This window comes from Arvicola amphibius, chromosome 8 (assembly GCF_903992535.2).
Source record: "Arvicola amphibius chromosome 8, mArvAmp1.2, whole genome shotgun sequence".
NCBI lineage: Eukaryota > Metazoa > Chordata > Mammalia > Rodentia > Cricetidae > Arvicola > Arvicola amphibius.
The window spans coordinates 70,822,052-70,844,244 of NC_052054.1; the positions used below are offsets into that span (position 1 = coordinate 70,822,052).

The 22,193-nt window shown below is 52.2% G+C and overlaps 2 protein-coding genes across 2 annotated transcripts in view; one reads left to right on the forward strand and one right to left on the reverse strand.

The window, feature by feature from the left end:
• The first annotated feature begins 1,794 nt into the window (after positions 1-1,794).
• On the forward strand, positions 1,795-9,903 carry Bbc3 (BCL2 binding component 3). Its single transcript, XM_038339277.1, has 4 exons — positions 1,795-2,063; positions 4,262-4,550; positions 5,803-5,993; positions 8,981-9,903. Exons 2-4 carry the CDS (start codon positions 4,277-4,279, stop codon positions 9,095-9,097), a joined length of 582 nt encoding a protein of 193 aa, XP_038195205.1. The 5' UTR covers positions 1,795-2,063; positions 4,262-4,276; the 3' UTR covers positions 9,098-9,903.
• Positions 9,904-15,938: 6,035 nt separating this feature from the next.
• The window catches only part of Sae1 (SUMO1 activating enzyme subunit 1), a 56,529-nt gene continuing 50,274 nt past the window's right edge, over positions 15,939-22,193 (reverse strand). The window contains exons 8-9 of the mRNA XM_038339689.1: positions 19,215-19,284; positions 15,939-16,845 (exon numbers count right to left, since the gene is read on the reverse strand). Of these exons, the coding sequence (XP_038195617.1) occupies positions 16,753-16,845; positions 19,215-19,284 (163 nt within the window). The 3' untranslated portion in view covers positions 15,939-16,752. The remainder of the gene's footprint in view (positions 16,846-19,214; positions 19,285-22,193) is intronic.

The window sequence follows — 22,193 nt, forward strand, 5'->3', positions numbered from 1 at the left end:
GACTGAATGCTCCAAGGTCTCTCACTGTCTGTACATTGTCCAGTTGTGGGTTATTTCATTTTTAATTATGTGTATGTCTGCGGGTACGTGCACACAGATGCAGGTGGTGAGAGCTGCTCGGTCTGTAAGGCAAGTCCCCTGGAGGAGCAATAAGCACTTTTTTTTTTTTTTTGGTATGCTTGTTTTGTTTTGATTTTCAGAACAGGGTTTCTCTGGTTATCTTGGAACTCACTCTGTAGACCAAGCTGGTCTCGAACTCACAGAGATCCACCTCCTCTGCCTTCCAATTGCTGGGATTAAAGTTGTGGGCCACCATCACCTGGAGCAGGAACCATTTGGCCATCCTTCCAACACCTGCTTCACTTTTTTGAGAAAGTGAAAGCCCAAGGCGGGCACGGAATTCACGATAACTCAGGCTGGCTCCAACCTTACAGTCATCCTCCTGCTTCAGCCTCTTGACGAACTGGGAAAACAGGTGTAGTTGTCAAACAAGTTTCTGTGTAGCTTTGGAGCCTGTCCTGGAAGTAGACCAGGCTGGCCTCAAACTCACAGGGATCTGCCTGCCTCTGCCTCCTGAGTGCTGGGATTAAAGGCGTAAGCCACCACCGCCCGGCTTGTACACGATCTTTTCTCACATGTCTCTGTGACATTCTTTCTCCATCATCCCCAGTGCTGGGCATCTGCAGGTGAGTTATATTCTTGGTGAGCTGACTGGATTTGGGCAAGACCCGGACAGACTGTCAGGTACCAGACAGAATGATGTCCAGGGCTCGGGAGGGGTAGAGGTCACTCTGTTTTATAAAGGGAGGGAAATGACAGCTAGAAACAGAAAGGGGAAAGGGAACAGAAACAGCAGACAAGATGAAATAGGGTTCAGGGGGCTGCCCGGGCATGTCAGTGCCAGGAGCTCAGGGCTGCCTCCTCCCAACGGGTCCAGTGCCAGACTGGTGGGAAGCTGGGCCAGGTGTGCATGTTCATGAGCGTATCCCACCATCGGGCCACTTAGCAGGACAGGAACCTGTCACAGGAGTGACTTTGTGAGCACAGGTCAGGGGTCAGTTTCTTCTGTGTCGGATTTAGTCTGTTTTGGAGGGTCACTTTCCAAACCAGCTAGAGCAATCTTGTGGGTGTGCTTTGGGGATGTCATTCTGGGGGTGCCGTTCAGATCGGAGTGTGTGTCTGGCGTGACCTGGCAGGAAGCTGTTCTGAGGTTTGGTGTGAATGTCGTAGGTACCTGGGGACAGGGTTTGTGAGTCTGAGCCGGCTGGAGCATTGTTTGTGAAACTATGTGTGGGGCTGTCACTGTCCCTGTGTGTCCCTGTGAGCTGGGGGGGCTTAATCTGGGTATCTGGGGCGGGGGTGATGAGCTTGTGAGTCCAGGCCCTTGTTCCATGTGTGCATCTGTGCCTGTGGCCAGGTATCTGACTTTGTGTCCCTGTGGCTCAGTCAGCAGTAACTCGATGCACCGTGATGCGCCCGTGGGTCACTCTGAGAGCTTACTCCTTGGGTGTGGGTGTGGGTCCCAGTCAGTGTGTCAGTGTGTCAAGTGTGTGTCTGGACACCCAGGGTCTGGGCTGTCCCCACGGTGCTCCTCCTGCCCTGGCCAGGCCTTGCCCCGCCCCTCGGCTGTAGGGAAACCCCCCGCGCGGAGGTAGGGGGCGCGGCGCCCGCTTGCAAGCCCCGACTTGTCCCCGGCCGCGGGCGGGGCCCTGGCGTCACGCGGGGGCGGGGCGTGGGAGCAAGCGAGAGGCGGGGCGGGGCGGGGCTGCCGCCGAACAAGCGGGGCCAGGGGAATCGCCGGGCGGCCTGAGACGCGGCGCGGATCCACATGCGAGCGGGGCACCCGGGAGGCGGCGGCGACACCAGCGAGTAAGCAGCAGTGGTGATCCGGCCGCAGAAGCGGACGCGCCAGTAGCAGTAACAGCAGCAGCCACTGCAGTTAGAGCAGCAGCAGTAGCAGCAGCTAGGAGTCTCAGTAACAAGCCACTCGGCGGCGCGCCCTCCAGAAGGTAGCGGCCCGCCACCCAATCGCCGCCCTCCTCTGGAGTGTTCATGCCCCCGGGGTGAGTACGCACCCCGATTCCCGACGCTGCTCACGAGCGACCAGGCCGGGAGGGCTCCCTGGAGGAGGTGACGGGATGCACGGGCAGAGCGACTGTCTCCTTGCATTCCCGCTGCCCGTGCCCCAATTTTCGTCACTGGGATCAAGGCTGTGTCGGCTGGGCCGGAAGGAAGCACCTGGGACTCGGGGCACCCGGTCTGGGCGCACAGGTGCCACAGCGGTCTGGCGGGTTTGTTTACAAACAATGGGGTTCGGGCTCGCCCGCGCCCCCTGGTGGCCAGTGAGGTCGGGGAGGAGCGTGGTCCCGGGCTCGCTCGGGTCCCCCGAGTCCCGCTACGGGAGGGTCAGAGTGGGGGGTGGCACCTATGATCGGCCACACCCAGGGCGCGCGCCCGCCGGGGGCGGCGACAGGGGGCGGCGGAGGCTGCGGCTCCCGCGGGCGGGGGCTGCGCCCCAGCAACAGCCGGTTATTGGCCCCGCGCGCGATGGGCGGGCGGGGCGGGCGCACGTGGCGGCGTGGGGGGGGGGGCTGTGACAGCGGAGGGGTGGCGGGGACCGCGCGTGCGGGACTGTGGATCTGCAGGTGTCTCGCCTGGGTGTGTGTGCTCGTGTCTGGCTCCCGAGTTTGTGTCCTTACACCGAGATGTTGGCGTTTGTCACCCGGAGGGGTGTCTGCGTGAGTCCTTGCCCGTGTGCCTGCGGGGTGGGGTGCACCTGTCCGTTTATGGGGTGTGGGTGGCCACCCCCCACACACCAGAGTTGTGTGCGTGTGCTCTTGAGGGGTGACTAGAGGGGAAAGCTATCGCCTGCCTGGTCATTTTGATGGTGGTGCGGGCGATGTGGGGGAGACACTTGAGCTGTGTTTGTGTGTCGCTTGAGTGAGCTGTGTTGGTGTGCAGGGGTCTCTTCCGAGTGTGTGTTGCGTGTGTGCGCGCGCGCGTGCTGTCTCTGGGTATCTCCAAGACATTCATCTGCTGCACCCAGCATTTGGGATAGGGTGCCACCCAGTGCTTGATCGCTCCCTGGGTGACTTCTGAGTGTCAAGGAGGCACAAGGCTATCTCCTCGCTGAGGATGGATGGCTCTGGGGGGATGATTTAGTCAGCGCAGTGGCAGCCTCTCTGCATGGTGTGTGTGTGTGTGTGTGTGTTGGGTCTGAGGGGCTTGTCACTGTGATCCGTGGCTCATATGTGTCATGTGGCTCTCTTCCTCTCTCTGTAGTGTTTATACCAGTCACGTGAGGCCAGTGTTTTCTGTCTCTGCTTTAGGTGTGTGCTGCTGGTGTGTGTGTGTGAGTGTGTATGTCTGTGTGCGTGTGTTCTGGGACTGACAGTTGGCTATGGTGTTTAGGGGCTGGGAGAAGAGGCTGGACTGATTGATGGCTTCTTCCAGCTGAGTCTGGTCCTTCCCGTGTTGCTGCCCCGCATGCGAGGTGGGGGGGGTGGATGATGTATCCGGTTGTGATGACATGTGTCTGTGTATAGCTGTTGTATCCCGGGAGCTCAGAGTTGGGGGTGGGGGTGGGTGTTGCACATTCAGGTGTGTTTTGGGATGATGGGTGTGTGCGCTAAGGTGTAGTAGGGGTGTCTGTGTGTATGCATGAGAAGCACGTTGAAGACTTGTATGTTTTGTTTCTGTGTGTGACGGCTGCATTGTGGATGGGTGAGTGCGGGCTTGTCAGCATTGGGTCAGTATGAGACTGATGTAAATATGTTTAAGGCAGGAGGAGGGCTCTGAATGGCTGTGCATGCATGGCTAAGTGTGTCCCCTTGTGTTTCTGAGTGGACCACCTCACTGGGTCTGGTGGGGTGGAGGTCAAGTTGGACACTTCTGTGAGTTCTCTGATGTCTGAGTTGTGTTCCCATCACACATACACGCACAGGCACACACACGGATCCTGTGTCATTCCTGTATGTCCTGGGAGCCCCAGCACCCCTGCTGCGCTCCTCTCTGTTGGGAAAGTTCTCCCTGGCCCAAACCCTGAGAGTCCTAGGCAGTTTGCTCGGAGGGCTTGCCTCTAGCCCCAGACGCAGTCTGTGCCCCCCCCCCCCCCATGCGTCCATCACCATGTGTTCCGGCCAGGCTGCCCCCTGGGGTCACCCCTCGTGGGCGTGAGTGACCTCCAGGCGGGGTGTCTGCAGGGTGGGGTCCTGCAGCCCCCCTGCAGTCGCCCCGCTGACCTCCCCGCTGTGCCCCGCAGGCTCCAGGGAGCGCCATGGCCCGCGCACGTCAGGAGGGCAGCTCTCCGGAGCCCGTAGAGGGCCTGGCCCGCGACGGTCCGCGCCCCTTCCCGCTCGGCCGCCTGGTACCCTCCGCCGTGTCCTGCGGCCTCTGCGAGCCCGGCCTGCCCGCCGCCCCAGCTGCTCCCGCCCTGCTGCCGGCTGCCTACCTCTGCGCCCCCACCGCCCCGCCTGCCGTCACCGCCGCCCTGGGGGGCCCCCGCTGGCTTGGGGGTCCTCGCAGCCGGCCCCGAAGCCCACGCCCGGACGGTGAGTGCCCACCCCGCACCCGGGGACGCTGAAGCGGGAGACGAGCTGAGTGGGGCCACCGGGAGGGTGTGGCCAGTGTGGTCTTTGTGTAGCAAGAAGCAGGAAGACTGAGTGGGAGACAGGGATGGAAGGACCAGGTCGAGTGGGAAGTCCCTCTTGGAATCTGACTGCAGTTCCCCGAGTTGTAGCCCACGTCCCTTCCAGGGCCTCGGGCAACAGCTGTTTCTCAGCTCCCCTCCCCCATCCCGGGTCCATGGGCGCCCCCCACCCCCTGCGAGGATTGCAGTAGGAAGGAGTGTGGCCAGTGGGAGGACCGTCACCTCAGGACTTTGGGAGGGCTCGAAGGCCTTTCCCTTTTATTTGAGTCTCTTTGGCACTCGCTGGGCTAGCCCGCAGTCCCCGGGGAGGAAGGGGAGGGGGAGGGGCCATTGTGTTGGGAAAGTCCCCCTCGGGGAGAGGGTGAGGCTCAGGGAGGGAAGGGTTAAAGGTCCCCTGCCTGATGGGCTGTTAACCCTGTGGTGCCCGGCTGCGGGTAGTGACCATCTGGGTTTCCCTTCCCATCTCCCCCAACGCCCCCATACAGTCTCCTGAACCCAGGGTTAAAGAGAGAAAAACTTTACAACTTTCCCCGGGTTTCAGGACGAGATTGAGAGATGATGAAAACCGAGGCCCAGGACCTGGTGTGACAGGACGGAGAGATAACGACGAATGCCAGAGGGGGCGGGGCAGAAAGACTTAATCTAGCACCCCTGCCATCCTCACCCCACCCCCAGTCCTCTTGGGCAGCCCCAGTCTGGCCTTCTGGTCATCAGGCCAATGCCACATCCGGGGGTGTGGCCTCACTGTGGTTGGGCAGGAGTGAGCTGGAGACCTGAGGGTAGTGACTGGGTGGGGTCAGTGGCTGAATCCCTGTGTGACCTTGGCCACTGCTCTGGGTAGGACCTCAGTTTCCCTGTCTGTCAAATAGAGCAGGCTAGATTTGACTGGGTTTTAGAAGAGTACTCAGGTCGGATTAGTTGAGGAACTTCCGCACTGATATGGGGTTTAGTAGGGGACTGGCCAGCCAGGTGACCCCAGAGCCACTTCCTCAAGACCCCTTTCTGGGGCTTAGGGAGGGAGTAAGAAAAAGGAATTCTAGAGCGTGTCGGAGGAGGAGAAGGGGAGAAAAGCAGGCCTTAGCTCCCTGGGTGCCTCTGGGACACCTAGGGGCCGGCAGGGTGGATGGTGACCACGCCCCTTCCCCCTCTCCCAGGTCCTCAGCCCTCGCTGTCACCAGCCCAGCAGCACCTAGAATCGCCCGTGCCCAGCGCCCCGGAGGCCCTGGCGGGCGGCCCCACCCAGGCAGCCCCGGGAGTGCGTGGGGAGGAGGAGGAGTGGGCCCGGGAGATCGGGGCCCAGCTGCGGCGGATGGCGGACGACCTCAACGCACAGTACGAGCGGCGGGTGAGTGCAGGGCGGCGGGCAGGTGGGGAGGGGGACCGCACGCCCCCGCCAGATGCGCCGCAGCTGCTGGCCCAGCGCGCGCGAGGTCGCGCCGGGGACAGGCAGATGGGGGTGTGTGTGGGAGGAATCGGATGGAAGCTGGGGTCCGGGATGGGCCGGATCGGGAGCAGAGCCCCAGGCCGGGTCGGAGAAAGCTGCTCGGAGCTGCGGCCCGGCCCGGAGTCCGTGGCCACGGGGACTGAGGGCGGCGCTCGGCGCGGCGGCTCCTATATCCCAGGCTATTTATAGCTGGTGAGTCAGCAACGCGCCGCGCCCGCCCCGCCCGCCCCCGCCGAGCTGCGCCCCGCAGCGCCCCCCGCCGGCTGCTCCGAGCCCGCACTCCCGGGCCAGGTCCGCCACTCGGTGTTCCGTGCCCCCCCAGTCCCCAATGGAACCCCTCAGTCATCCGCGCTCGCCCCCTCCCATCCCCAGCGCTGTGCTCTCTGCACATGGCCCTTGCATTGTTTGCTGATTGCAACAGGAAGGCTAAAGCAGAGAGGAGAGAGAGAGCCCACTGATGTTGGATGGAGGCAGACCCCTCTCTTGCTCTGCTCCCGGGCCTTGTCCCCAACCTCCTTGTGAAAGGGGCCTCCCTCCTCCCAGCCGCGGCTCACTCCCAGCATTTTTTTTTCACCCGCTTACTTGCACAGTCAGGGGCGTTGTTTTTAGCTCCCATCCTGGCTCTGGCGTCTTCCAACTGCAGGTTTCTCAAGTCCTCCAGCCCCTTTATTGGTTACCACTGAGGATATATGAAGTCAAGTAGCTTGGCTTGGTGGCAGCGTGGCCTGGTGGCAGCTTCCTGTAATCCCACTTACTCAGAGGGAGAAAGAAAGTTCAAAGCCAGACTGGACAACCTAGTGAAACCCTGCCTCAAAATTAAGAGGAAGGAGCCTTTGAGATGGCTCAGAGGAGAAAGGCTCTTGCTACTCAAACTGATGTACTGAGTTCAATTCCCAGGACCCACATAGAGGAAGTTCAGAGTCAACTCCTGCACAGTGTTCTTTGACCTCTCATGTGCTGTTCACACATAAATAAATATGACATACAATTAATATATATATATTTACATTTATATAAAGTATGTATGTATATATGCACACACAGAGATGTATTTATGCATACATACTTAGTGTGTGTGTGTGTGTTAAGAAGTGCTCAGTGGTTAAGAGCACTCTTGCAGAGGACTATGGATTGTCTCCTAGCTCACAACTGTCTGTAAATCCAGTTGGGGGGGGATATCTGACTCCCTGTGGTCTCCAAGGGCACACATACATTAAATAAAACTTTTTTAAAGTTTATGGGAGGCTGATATAGCTCAGTTGGTAGCGTGTTTACCTAGCAGACACTAAGCAGTGGGCTCCTTCCGCAGCCCAGAGTGCGATGGCAGCTTTGTTGGAGGCCTTAGCATCTGTGGGCCAAGGTCATCCTCAACTACATAATATAGTTCTGGAGAAGCCTAAGCTACATGAGATCAGGTCTCAAAAATAAGTTTTGGGAATTTGTGTGTGTGTGTGTGTTTTGTTTTTGTTTTTCAAGACAGAGTTTTCACCCTGTGAACCAGGCTGTCCTCAAACTCAGAGATCCACCTGCCTCTGCCTCCCAAGTGCTGGGACTAAAGGCGTGCGCCACTCCCCACAGCTTTTGGAGCACCTGTCTGGAATTCATCAGTGACGGCAGGAGGAGTGTCTTTCCAGGAAGCCCTTTTCTAGCATAAATACATTGACTTTTGTCCTTTCTAAGAGACATCCATCTCTGACTTGGCCCATGTGCCGATATCTCCAGAGTGAACATTGAGTGCTCCAAGCTCCCCCTAATTTAGATATGATTAAATAGGGCCACTAGTGAACTCACAAGGTGAGACCCACCATTTTCACCCTCTCCCAGCTGCAAGGGTGAGGAGGAGGGCTCAGGATGACCCAGCAAGTTGTGGGCATGAACTCCACTGGGTCATCAATCTGACATCTGTGAAGTGGACTGTATTCTCCTCTGCAACCGAGGGGGTGAGCCAGGTGCACCTGCTTGGCCAGGTACCCAGTAGAGGAACTAAATAAAAGCACCATTTTTCTTTTTCTTTTTTTTTTTTTGAGACGGACTCACTAAGAAGCCTTGGCTGTCCTGGAATTCACTATGTAGACCAAGCTGGTCTTGAACTCTCAGAGGTCCGCCTGCCTCTGCCACCCAAATTCTGGGATTAAAGATGTGTGGCATCACACCCAGTTTTCTTTCCTTTCCTCTTTTCTTTCTTTTGAGATTGGGTCTTACTAAATTGTCCAGACTCGCTTTGAACTCATGCTGTAGCCCAGGCAGGCCCCCGACTTTCTATCCTCCTGTCTCAGCCTCCAATGTAGCTGAGATTACAGGCCTGTGCCATCACAGAGGATTCTAGAAGCTGTGTCGCATTTTTATTCCGCCACAAGGTCTCACTGAACCCAGCCCTCCTAGAGGCACCTACTCTAAGCCTTGCCAAGACTGCAGGCTGTTCTTCGCTCATCTCTGTTGTCCTAGAAATGCTAAGGGCCCCATTGCTCCCTTCTGTGCCCCACCAGCCTTTACCTTAGTTATCCTCCAAGCCTCATAAGAAGGTGCTAGGGTTTAGGAACGCGAGCCACCTGCCACCCACCATTCCCACCTTGAACAGGCTGCGATTCAGCCTGCCCCTTAGTGTCCTGTGATCGGCAGGGTGACTTTATCTGAACAACAGGAGGTGTATGGGTGTGGACGTCCCGGCAAGCCAGAGCCATTGGCTGCTTTGTGCGAGGCTCTAGGCTGTGATGATTCTCCAGCTGTCCTTTCCCGTCCTGGGAGAGTGTGTCCTCGTGGATGGGCTCTGGAACAAGGCTGGGAGGAGGGTTGCAATCAGCCTTGGGACTAACCCAGAATCCACACCTTCTGCCCCCTCACCATACTGTCCGCAGGTCCAAGCTAATTCCCCTCCTCTCTCTCCCCAGAGACAAGAAGAGCAGCATCGACACCGCCCCTCGCCCTGGAGGGTCATGTACAATCTCTTCATGGGACTCCTCCCCTTACCCAGGGATCCTGGAGCCCCAGAAATGGAGCCCAACTAGGTGCCTACACCCGCCCGGGGGACGTCAGGGACTTGGGGGGCAGGACCCCCTCCGCCTTCTGACACCCTGGCCAGCGCGGGGGACTTTTTCTGCACCATGTAGCATACTGGACTGCCAGCCTTGCCTGTCCCAGGGACGCGCAAGGGAAGCCACTCGAGCCCAGGCAGCCTGGGTGCACTGATGGAGACTTAGGGGACCCTGGCCTCCTGAAAGCCAGGGGAGGGAGGGCTGACGGACTCATGGTGACCGAGGGGGTGGGGACCGAGCCGCCTGCCTCTGCCGCCCACCACCATCTCAGGAAAGGCTGCTGGTGCTGGCTGCCCGTTCCAGCTGCAGGGGAGACCCTTGGGGTGTCCCCAGTGCGCCTTCACTTTGGGCCTGGCCTCAGGCCCCTGGTGCTTCCCCCCCCTCCTCTTGCGGAGGGGGCCTGTGAAGAGCATATGAGCCAAACCTGACCACTAGCCTCCTGGAGCCAGAGAATGGGGGGCATGTGACGGCCTTCTCAACCCAGTGCCCAGCCATCTTCCCTGAACCGCCGGCGGGCGGTGACCGATGCCTGCCTCACCTTCATCTGGGGGTGTCCAGGAGGGGTCCAGACTGTGAATCCTGTGCTCTACCCGGGACCACCCCCCCCAGTCCCCATCCATCCCATTGCATAGGTTTAGAGAGAGCACGTGTGACCACTGGCATTCATTTGGGGGGTGGGAGATAGTGGCAGAAGCCACCTCAGCCTTAGTCCCCAGGGCAAAGCGCTGGGGGGGGGGAAGATGGGGAGTCAGGGAGGGGGGAAATCTCAGAAGAGGGAGGAGTCTGGGAGCGGGGAGGGATGGCCCAGCCTGTAAAATACTGTACATGCACTGCTGTAGATATACCGGAATGGATTTTCTGTACATGTTTGGTTAATTTTTTTTGTACATGATTTTTGTATGTTTCCTTTTCAATAAAATCAGATTGAACAGTGGACACTGTTTTTTGCTAGCCTTACCTGTGAGGATACAAAAGAGATAGGGACTCATGAGCTCTTCAGGGGTAGTCATACTAAAAAGCAAGCTGGTAGCTACTTAGAAGGCCTGAGCAACTAAGAGATATCAAGTCTTAAAAAATGTAATGGGAGCCAGATGGTGGTGGCACACACCTTTAATCCCAGCACTTGCGAGGCAGAAGCAGGTGGAACTCTTGAGTTTGAGGCCAGCCTAGTCTACAGAGTGAGTTCCAGGACAACCAGACTGTTAAATAAAGAAACCCTGTCTTGAAAAACCAAAAATAGTGATGGGGAGGGGCAGCTGGAGAGATGGCTCAGCAGTTAAGAGTACTGGCTGTTCTTCAAGAGGACCTGCATTCAGTTCACAGCACCCATACGGCAGGCAGCTCATGATCTGTAACTCAAGTTCCAAGAGAGCTCTGGCATCTGGGCCTGTGGATACCTGGCATGCACATAGTGCACATTACCTGCAGGCCAAACACCCATATACATAAAGTTTAGAAAATAGTAGGAAGGCTGGGGGTGTGGCTCAGTGGTAGAACCCCTGCCTAGAATCCCCCAGTGAGGGGCTGGGGTGTGGCTCAGTGGCAGAACCCCTGCCTGGAATCCCCCAGTGAGGGGCTGGGGTGTGGCTCAGTGGCAGAGCCCCTGCCTAGAATCCCCCAGTGAGGGGCTGGGGTGTGGCTCAGTGGTAGAGCCCCTGCCTGGAATCCCTCAGTGAGGGGCTGGGGGTGTGGCTCAGTGGTAGAGCCCCTGCCTAGAATCCCCCAGTGAGGGGCTGGGGTGTGGCTCAGTGGTAGAGCCCCTGCCTAGAATCCCCCAGTGAGGGGCTGGGGTGCTGACTCAACTGCACAAACACCTGGGTTCAATTACCCATACCAAGAAAGAGAAAAGCAGGTCGAGAGAGGCAGACAAGTTGTAGCTACAGAGCTGTAGCCTTAAGAGGGTGAACTCCAGCCAGCTGGGCGGTTGTGGTGGTACACAACTTTAATCCCAGCACCTGGGAGGCAGAGGCAGGTGGATCTCTGAGTTTGAGGTCAGCCTGGTCGACAGAGTGAATTACAGGAGAGCCAGGCTACACAGAGAAACACTGACTTGAAAGAAAGAAAGAAAGAAAGAAAGAAAGAAAGAAAGAAAGAAAGAAAGAAAGAAAGAAAGAAAGAAAGGAAGGAAGGAAGGAAGGAAGAAAGAAAATAGGGCAAGGTCCTGGAGGGCAAAGGGTCTAAGGCTCTATCCTTATTTATTCCACCAGGTGAATGATGTAGTTGGTCTTGAGATTTACTGCATGAATGAATGAATGGCCTATAATTTAGAAGTCTCTGTTTCAAGAGCTGGGGCTCATTGGTTAGGAGACAGTCCCTGTCCATCCTGGACCAAGTGGGAACAAATTTCCTCTGGGGCTGGGAGTGATCTTGATCTTAGTTTGCACCACTGTCCCAAGGCCAAGCACACTGCCTGCCCATTCCTAAGAATCCACTAAGCATTATTTTGAAGAAGAGTTTTCCTCACTAGCTTCCTGAGAACCGGCCCAGAATTGTCTGGGAGCCCTCTCCTGTCTCAGCTTTTGCTTCTCCCAGGGAGAAGCAGATGTGCAATACATAAAGTTGCTGAATCAGGCTGCTGGCACTGTCCCTTTCTGGTGGCCAACGACAGTAAAGGAAATTTGCAAGAAATGGATCTTCTAGGGGGTTGTGGGCACACAGGAGAGAGTCTGAGGAAACCACAAAAGCCGAGTCTGATCTAGTCACACAAGAGAATAACTCCACATTTCAAGAATGTTCAACCATCTGAATGTGTTCAGCAGATAAAGAAACTTGCCACCAGGCTCGCTGACCTTAGTCCAGCCCCGGATCCACATGGTGGAAAGAGAACCAATGTCCACAAATTGTCCTCTGACCTCCCCAAGAGCACTGTGCCTTTAAAACTCAGATTCGCTTGCCTCTGCCTCCTGATTAAAGGAGTGCACCATCACCGCCCCATGTGGGTTCAATTTTTAACCACCACACTTGACATCCCTTACAGGAACAGGTCTGTTAAGTTTAATTATAGTTTTAGTTTGAGACAGGGTTTCTCTGTGTAACCTGGCTGTCCTGGAACTCACTCTGTAGACCAGACTGGCCTCGAACTCACAAGAGATTTCGTCTGCCTCTGCCTCCTGAGTACTGGGATTAAAGACATGTTCCAGGCCAGGCTCTAAAGCTACAGAGAGAAGCCCTGTCTCAAAAACACAAAACAAAAAGAGTAGTTCTTCTTGGGTTCAGTTGGCAGCTCACAACCAGGGGATCAGACTTCTGACCTCTGCACACTGTACACACGATACACAGACAAAACTGTAGGCATCACATTCAGACACACGAAAATGAATTTTTTTTTTTTTTTTTTTTTTTTTTTTTTTTTCTGAGACAAGGTTTCTCTGTAGCTTTGGTGTTTGTCCTGGACCTAGCTCTTGTAGACCAAGCAGCCCTGGTTGAGCCTAATCGTGTGGTCCTAGGTCCTAGTAAGAGACCCTATCTAAAAAAAAAAAAAAAAAAACCAAAACAGCAAGAGTCCAGCATGATAACATTTTTTGTTGTTGTTTTGGTTTCCCCCCCACCCCAGGAACTCACTTTGTAGACCAGACTGCCTTCGAACTCAGAGATCTGTCTGCCTCTGCCTCCTGAGTGCTGAGATTAAAGGCGTGTGCCACCACTACCTAGCAGTAATGCACTTCTTTATTGCAGCTCTAGGGAGGCAGAGGCAGGCAGATCTCTGTGAGTTCAAGACCGACCTGGGAACACAGTGGATTTCAGGCCAGCTGGGGTTGTATAGTGATACTGTCACAAACACACATTCTCCAAAACAAGGTAGTGGCTGATGTAAACCCCAAACTATCTCCTGACCTGCGAAATATGACATGCTATGTGCATACTCTACCACTGTCCTATTTCTCCTATGGAAACATGAATAGATGATCCTACTTGAAGAATGACACACAAAAGCAACCTTGGGCCCCCACACATGCATACACACACAAACAGGCCAACACACACCTTCACACACACACAAACAGGCTGACACACCTTCACACATATGTGCATACACACGTGAACAGGCTGACACACCTTCACACACATGAACAGGCTGACACCTTCACATACACACGAACAGGCCGACACACCTTCACACACATGAACAGGCCGACACGTCTTCACATACATGGCATTTCACAAGTTGCTGGACTGCTATTTGTCCTTCCTCTCTGAGGCTCCAACTGCATGTACTTAAGATGTTTGGGTGCTGAGAATTGAGCCCCTGGCCTTGTGCACCAGTTTACTTCTTTGGATGGTGTTTCACAAGCTGTTAGGTTCTTTTTTGCACTTGTGTGTGAACAACTTGTAGGATTCAGTTTTTGTGCTCTACCATGTGGCCATGGGGGAACAAATTCAGATCTTTAAGCTTGGCTGCAAGCCCCTTTACCAGTTGAGCTATTTTGCTGACTCTTCTCATACTTTTTCTGGCTGCAGAATTTTCAACTCAATGATTCTCACCTCCATCCTATTATGTCTACTGAGTACATTTTTTATTTTTGGTTTTTCGACACAGGTTTTCCAGTAGCTATGAAGTCAATCCTGGAACTTGCTTTGTAGACCAGACTGGCGGGAACTCACAGAGATCCAATTCAACTGACAGGCACCCAATTCATCAGCTTGGCTGCACATAACTTTACCTGTTGGCCTATCTTGCTGGCCCTAATTTTATTTCTTAAATGTATGTACTTAAAACATATTTTGTCTATATGTCTGTCTGTACATCATATGCATGCCTGGTATTTGCATGTTAGGGCTCAGATCCTCTGGAACTGGCTGGGGTTACAGATGACTGTGAGCCACCATGTGGGTGCTGGGAGTCATCTCTAGGTTCTCAGCAAGAGCCAGTTTGTTAACTCCTGAGCCATTTCTCCAGCCCCATAATTAACATAGTATTCTTAGACCTATCACACAAAGTGAATGACAGGCATAAGAAGTCATTTGCCCATGGTCAAGTCAGGGTGGGTGGAACTTGGCCATCTAGATGGCTTCCCTCTCAACAGGTAGGAGGGTAACCTGGGGTGGGGTGGGGGAAGTGTGTACAGCCAATACATCCAGAAAGCATCTCATGTTTCTCTCCAAAATCCTGAGTTTAGCCCTGAGGACAGCTGTCGGATTTATGAGTCCAATAGGCTGCCAGTGCCTGCCTGATGCAGAGTTTGTTTTGGTTATTCTTTGAGATGGGTTCTCACCATGTAGCCCAAGCTGAATTTGAACTCATGATCCTGATGCCTTGGGAGCTGCTGGAAATACAGGACTATACTGCTAATACACGGGGCTTCCACAGAGAGTTTGAAGATAGAGCTTGTGAAGTGACTTGGGAGGGTAAGCTGCTTGCTGCCAATCCTGATGATCTGAGTTAATTCCAGTACTCAAAAAGGGGAAGAGTTGACCCAACACTGCCACTAGAAGGGGTGGCTCAGATAAAGGTGTGTCTTCACACTTGAAATGCTCCAATTAGGTAAAGTGCCCCACAAAGATACCCAGCTGCTTGGGTTTTGGTTAATTCCAGATGTACTCAAGTTGACAACTAAGAATAGTCAACTTGACACACAATCCTATCTCATGTCAGGTTTAACTTCCAAATGAAAATAACCAAGTCATAATTACACCTAACTATCCTCCCAAACAACTGAAAAAGCATAAATCTTATGGATTTTTTTTGATACAGGGTCTCACTGTGTACTCCCCTGCACTGGCTGCCCTGACACTCTGTAGATCAGGCTGACCTCTAACTCAGAGATCCACCTATCTACACAGATAAGTTGGGATTGAAGGTGTGTGCCACCATGCCCAGCTACATTATAAAACTTAGTCTGTCTGAGCTCAGAATGAGCACTGAGGCATGTGTCCCTACATACTTAACACTCAGAAAATGCATAAAAAGTATTTTAAAAAGTAGATAGCTAAGTCTGAGCATACAGGTGATAGTTTTTGCTTTATTATTTTTGGTTTCTTTGGAGACAAGGTCTAAGTAATTGATCTGGAACTCATGATTCTGTTTTCACTTTCTGGGTTCTGGGAGTAAAGGCACACACTATCATGTCCAGTCCTGTGGGTGCACACATTCTGGGCAGCTGACCCTCTCATTCCCGCTCCCATGCCTTCCATCATCAGATCTTCTGTCGCCAGAGAGCTGTACACCTTCCAGAGGTTCTAGAAACCATTACTTTACTGAAAACCTTTCTAGAAACTTAAGGATGTCCACTTCTACAATGTACTTGTAATCTGGAGGTATGTACACAGAATTAGAAAGATTAGTGATATTTCTTGCCTGGGGCTGGCAGTGTCAGATTCCCCAGAGGGCCTCTTGAGTGACTCAGTCCGTTATCTAGAGGCACAAGCTAGAAAGTTCAAGAGTATCTCTGCTCCCCCTTGCGGCCAAAGCTTTACACTGCAACTGGGAAAGTGTCAACTGTCTTTCACACAGCAGCCCAGCAACGTGGCTGTACTAATTAATGGTGCTCGGGAAGGGATCTGCTCCAACAGGGTCCCACTGCACCAGGCACGAGTATGACGGACAGTTGGAATTGTGCGTTTTGTACTCAGGATCACCCGCTTGACCTCACCATTACCACCGAGAGCAGAGATCCCCACACAGGCAGAAATGTAAGCCATCTGCACGTTCTGCCTGCTCAACTGCTGCATTATCAAGAGGATGCTGAAAAAGGAGCGAAGGGGGCAGCACTGGGACAGAGAGGACCTCTGAAATATGAGAGTGAGATCCTTCAGGTTTGGGGAAAAAGGGAGAGTAGCCAATCACAAATTTCTAGAACAGAGGAAACAGGCAAGCTTGACAAGAGTTATGACTTTATTATCATTCCCCACAAACACCAAGGGAATCTACAAACTAGAGACAACAAGCTGTCCCACCCAAGAAGACCAAACCAACTCAACCCTCCACTGGAGGACCTGGGTGCCCAAGATGAGGGACAGTCACCTCTAACTCTGGAACACAACTTGTATTATATTTTGAGACAGGTTCTTAGTACACGTTGTAAACCAGCTTGGCTTGAAACTTACAGCAATCCTCCTGGCCCTGCAACCCATTTTATAGGATTACAGGCTTACATCATGCTGCTGGCACCAAATCTGCCTTTTTAGAAATAAAAATTTGGGCTAAGAGATGGCTCAGCTATTAGGTTAGGTTCACAGGCTCACAACCAAAAGATAAGAAATGAACAATTACACTAAGGCTTATCTTGTAAGAAAGCTGGGAGACAAGAAAGGCTCCCTTTCCAAAGCCCAGGCTACCCTCTGACGAAGGCTCAATAACCGAAGGCTGTTCTCACTCCTTCAGGCTTTGGCAGAAGAGCACCTGCACTGAGTTTCAAAAGCTCTGGGCCTCATACCCCTGCTGAAGGCCTTCTCCTTTCTGATGACCTATGGAAGGGACTAAGTCCAGAAGGTTCTAAGAAGCTCTGACAACACGAAGCATGCTGCTCTTTGATGGTGATGCTACGGAGCTGGCAGGTCCCTGACAGCTGCTAGGACAGAAGCAGGACACAATCTGGTCTACTTGTTCTAGGAAAATCTTTGTCATCCAAAAATGCCTTCTTGGGAAGACAGCAGGTGGCAGGTGGGCTTGGAGCACACACACCGCTGGCTCACTTGGGACCCAGACACTCCACAACTCCACTCCCCTTCATGCCATCAAAAAAGAAGAAGTTGTTGTGAGGAGGGTCCCGTTGAGACAGGGCCTGAGGAGAGACAAGAAAGCTCAGCTTCAGTGTTAAGAGATACACCATAACAACAATAACAACAACAACAAATTGACAGGCCTTCTAAAAGTGGACTGGGTAAAATTAAATAAAAATTACAAAATAAGGACCAAGAGGACTCTGGGTAAAAGCTTCCGCTAAGCCTGATACCCTAAGTTCAACCCCTGGAACCCCCATTCGAGAGAGAACCAACTCTTGCAAGTTGTCCTGTGACTGCCACATGTGTCTTCATGCACCATTAAAAAAGAAAAAAAGTGCTTCAATAGCCATGGCACAGGCCTCAAATCTTAGCACTCAGACCTGTGAGTTCAAGGCCAGCTAGGTCTACATAGTACAGCCAGACACAGTGAAACCCTGCCCTAAACAAAACAAAACAAACCAAATATAAGCTTTTTAAAGCAGTGTTCCTCAACTGTGGCCTGGCCCCCTTTGTTCCAGGAGTCATTGGCATGTCTGGAAACACTTCTGACTGCCACCCCTTTCTTGGCCCCTCCTTAGGGTACCTTCTCAGTAACAAACAGGAGCTGTTGCTACCAAGGGCATATGTGTGTGTGTGGGGGGGGAGGGAAGCACTATCTGAGGATGCCATAAACAGAACACTGAACCCAAGGTAGAGGTGACCCATATGTCTAGGCTGGTCTCATCTCCTATGCTCCCTGGGTCAGTGGTTCAGCCTCCTGAGCAGGTGGAATTGCAGATGCTGGTGCTGACTTGACTCATTCTAACACCGGGTTTGCTGTGGCTGCTGCTTTCACTACTGTCTCTACCAGGGATGACTGAAGGCTAAAGTCTGCCAGGACAGTGATGGACGGATGGAAGGCAGGAAGGGAGAAAGGAAAGAAGGGAAGGAGGGAGGGAGGGAGGGAGGAAGGGAAAGCTGATCTGCAGGACTTTCACACTTGCCCTCTAACTCCTCCTATGTACTTTTTATAGGTGTTCAGAGAGAGGGCCTCAGATGCAGGCCCTTCTGCCAGCTGGCCAAAGTGTTGTAAGCAGAGGGAGTGGAGGGGATGAAGGGACAGGGCACAGGGTGAACATGGGGCAAAAGGTAAAGTGCTTCCCCAGCAAGATGGGGTACGAGATTCCAAACACACCCAGCAACCAAGAATGTGGAGTGCACTGACTGTCTGGGGTAAACAGAAACAAGATGCTGAGCAACAGCTGTCCCAGCAGGCAGGAAGGAGGGGGCAGCACTAAGACAGGGGAGCACAGAAGCCATCATCAACAATGGCTCTAGGCCACCTCCCCCAACCTCTACTCTCTCTACTCAACAGGACAAACAGTGCCAGGCTACTCTCTGGACAGGTGTTAGGGCGCCATCTGCAGGATAACATCAGAAGAGATGCTGAGCTCCCCTGCATCTAGGACTGTCTAGAGTGTAGAAGCAACTCCTGCAAGCTCTGTCTAGAGTGTAGAAGCAGATGAGACTTGGGCAAGAGAGCAAGTCAGTGGGAATGAAAAAGCTTACATCCTCCTTGATCTGAACTTTACTTGCAGAGATGTGGGCAAGTCAGCCATACCTCTGTGCACAGCAGACAAAGATGAGCAGCTACCAGAGACTGCCATGGTAATAGCCCATGCCTGCAATCTCAGCACTCAAGAGGCTGAGGCACAAGAACTGCTAGTTCAAGGTTAACCTGAGTTATAAATTGAGACCCTGTCTGAAAACCAAAAAACAACAACAACAACAAAACAAACCCCAAAAAACCACCAAACCAATAGTTTCTAGGGACTGACACAGAGGTCTTGGGAGTGATAAGCACACACTTTATACCACTGAGCCCTAAAAAAGACAAATTTAACAAAGTTCGGCAAATAGTGAAGTCTCCAAAGGAAATAAAATCCACTTCAATGTTTTAGCAACCCAAACATTCCAGAAAGGCTACATTAGTTCACAGACCTAGTCCTCCTTTGTAAGGTATTAACTGCCCATAACAGGAAGTAACAGATCACTGTAGAGCCTCATGTAGGTGCTGGCAGAGGATATACCCCACAGACACTGAACTAAAAACCTTTGCTACAGATACCCACAGCATTTGGAATAAACAGGAGGTCCCAGACACCACTGTGATGGATGCAGGTTAAGACCTTGGGTGCTGGGAGTCTCTTCTGCTTTCCTCTTAGACTGGGATCTAGATCTAACCACACAGCTGATAGAGCAGACAAAGTGGCAACAATAGAAAGCATCTGAGGCCACTAGCCGGCTGGCCCGTGGATGAGTTGCATAGAAAGCCAGGGTATGCATCAAGGCTGAGGGCGAGAGTTCAGGCAGATCTGAGGCAGCCCTTGGCTCTGTCAGTATGTAGTCAGGGTGCTGGGGTCAGCAGAGGGCTCCATAATGATTTTACCTTCACAATCTCCTGTGCCAAGATTCCTCCAACCACAGCACATACTGGAGCCATCTCAGAGAAGCAGCGCCTAGAAGACAGACAAGTAAAACATAGCACCAGGGCAAGGGGTGGGGGTGCCAGTCCCCGGGCTGTCAGAGGTAAGTGTTAGAACAGGCATCCAGGCGTGAAAATTAAATCTGACCCCAGGGGCTCCTAAAAGGGTGGGAAAGACCTTTACTATAGGAAGCAAGAATTCCTTCACATGATTTTTTTTTTTAAGTTCAAGGAAAGAACTTATATCTGTGCTTCCTAAAATAAGGCCCCCCTACAAATACCAGATGTGTGAATGCCCCTGCACATTCTTGCAATTCTCTCAACACATGGGCTGTGTATTCTTCTGCATGCTATTCCCAGAAGCATGGGCAAGCAGCCTGTGTTAACATGCCAGAAGATGGGAAACACAGGGTATAGCACGAAACCAGTATGACCCTCCTAGAAAGCAGCTTGGGCACTCAGAGGACAGATCTCAGAGAAGACTGTGTCAGCTAACCCCCCAAATTAGCATTCTGGTGTCCAAAACACCTTCAGTCATAGGCTCCCAAAGGATGCTGCCCAGCTAGTTGCCAGACCACAACAGAGGGGTCAATTAAAGGAGCAAACTGAGGTAGCAAACCCTGACCCTTTTACACAGATAAACACACCTTCTAGACATCTTTAAAGGCATACCACTAACATACATACAATGTAAACTCAACCACCAACAACCATTTTGTGATCTGTTAAGGCATTTTGTTGTTGCTTTTGGTTTTTCTGCAGTTTTGGAGCCTGTCCTGCAACTAGCTCTTGTAGACAAGGCTGGCCTCAAACTCACAGAGATCCACCTGCCTCTGTCTCCTGAGTGCTGAGATTAAAGGCGTGCGCCACCGAAAAACAAAACAAACAAACAAACAAAAAAGTACTGTTTCTGGCTGAGTTTGGTGGTGCATGTCTTTAGTCCTAACAATGGAAGGCAGAGGCAGGTGGATCTCTGAGTTCTAGAATAGTTAGGTCTACATAAATTACTAACAATTTTACTTACTCCCATTTTTATTTAATAATGTGGCATGCCACAGCATCAAGTGGTGGTCAGGGGACAACTTGCGGCCATAGGGACTGACTCAGGTTGACATGACTGGTGGCAAGTGCTCTACCCCCTGAGATGGCTAACTTTAGTCATGCATACTTTACTATAAATGTGTTTTGAGACAGGATCTCATATATAACTCGGGCTAGCTTCAAATACACCACATAGTGGAAGATGGCTCCGAACTCCTGATCCTTTTGCCTCTGCCCACTACAGTGCTAATTACTATTATTATTATTATTATTATTTTCTTCTAGTTTTTTGAGACAGGATTTTTCTGTTTAACATTCCTGGCTGTCCTGGAACTTGCTCTGTAGGCTAGGCTGGCCTTAAACTCACAGCAATTTGCCTGCCTCTACTTCCCAAGTACTGGGATTAAAGGTGTGAGCTACCACTGCTCAGAGTACAAAAGGGGGGGGGGGCTGGGGCTGGGGCTGGAGAGATGGCTCAGCGGTTAAGAGCATTGCCTGCTCTTCCAAAGGTCCTGAGTTCAATTCCCAGCAACAACATGGTGGCTCACAACCATCTGCAATGAGGTCTGGTGCCCTCTTCTGGCCTGCAGGCATACACACAGACAGAATATTGTATACATGATAAATAAATAAATATATAAAAAACAATATAAGTTATTTTATACATAAAGTTATGAATGCTTGTTTATGAAATGCTGACACTATAACCACATCCTAATAAACTAAGTGAAAGTTAACAGTTAAACATCCAGGCAGCACAATACCCACCTTGATGTACAAGTAACATAGATCTGTTTAGTACCATAAGTAGGTCGTATTATGGGATGGAGAGATGGTTCAGCATTTAAGAGCCTTGACTGATCTTCCAGAGGACCCACTTCCCAGCACCCACATGGCAGCTCACAACTGTCTGTAAATCCAGTTCTAGGGAATCTGACACCTTCACACCAATGCACATAAAATAAAGTTAAATCAATCATAAAAAATTCTTTAAAAAATAGGTTGTATTACAGTTATACTGCAAAGGGGCAGTCAAAGAATATCCACCATAATATTTAAACAGTAGAAGAAAAATCTGTGAGGCCAGACCCAGAGATGTTAGCAGAAGCTGAAATGGGTCATCTTTTCTCATCAGAAAAGCAGTAAGTCTCTTTGAGGAGACGGCACTCAAAACAAGACGGTGAATGGCACAGACCAGATGAAGGACAGAGACACAAGCATAGCTGTCTCTGCTCAGCAGTATCAAGCAATTTGCAAGGGGTAGCTCAGTAGAGAGCGGGAGACCCATTTTTTTTACTCACAGCCCTATTCTATCCCCCGGGCCGCCAGCAGACAGGCTTCAAGAGGCCTCTGAACACCTCTTACTTAGAAGGCAATAGAAGCAGCTGAACACACAGAACCTAGACAGGGAATGTGGCTTCCACAGGGGGTAGACGGAGAAGAGAGGAGCCAGCCAATAGCTCATTAGGTCATGTATGGCCTGTCCATTCTGGGAAGTAGAGCCTTTAATTCCATTGCCTGGTGAGCAGCCAGTTCATCATCCTAAATGCTCAAATTAGTCCACTGGCTGTATGCTCACAGTCCAGCATCAAACTTGCCACTGACTGCCTGGGTCAGGCACTTCTCCAACTGTTTGTTAGAGAAGCTTGGTGGAATTGAGTGGTCCCCAGGTTGTGAAGTACAGAGCAAGCTCCTCATGTTCTGGTCCTTCCCGGAGCAGAAGCAGAGTACCAAGCTTGTGGTGCTGCCAGCCCTGTTCTTATAGTCTCACTCTTGAAAAAGTACCTCAAAGACTGCTTCCTAGCTTTGGAGGACAGCCTTTTAGTCCATGGTTACATAAGGAGTTAAAGACTCCCAACATAGGTTATGCTGGCTAGGATAGGTATAAGAAGCCCAGGAAAA

What these genes read in the sequence shown, in the direction of transcription:
- Bbc3 (XM_038339277.1), top strand. Translation starts at nt 4,277, where the DNA reads ATGGCCCGCGCACGTCAGGAGGGCAGCTCTCCGGAGCCCGTAGAGGGC. An exon ending in CCGAAGCCCACGCCCGGACG is followed by an intron (nt 4,551 to 5,802) that starts GTGAGTGCCCAC and finishes CCCCTCTCCCAG; the next exon opens with GTCCTCAGCCCTCGCTGTCA. An exon ending in ACGCACAGTACGAGCGGCGG is followed by an intron (nt 5,994 to 8,980) that starts GTGAGTGCAGGG and finishes CTCTCTCCCCAG; the next exon opens with AGACAAGAAGAGCAGCATCG.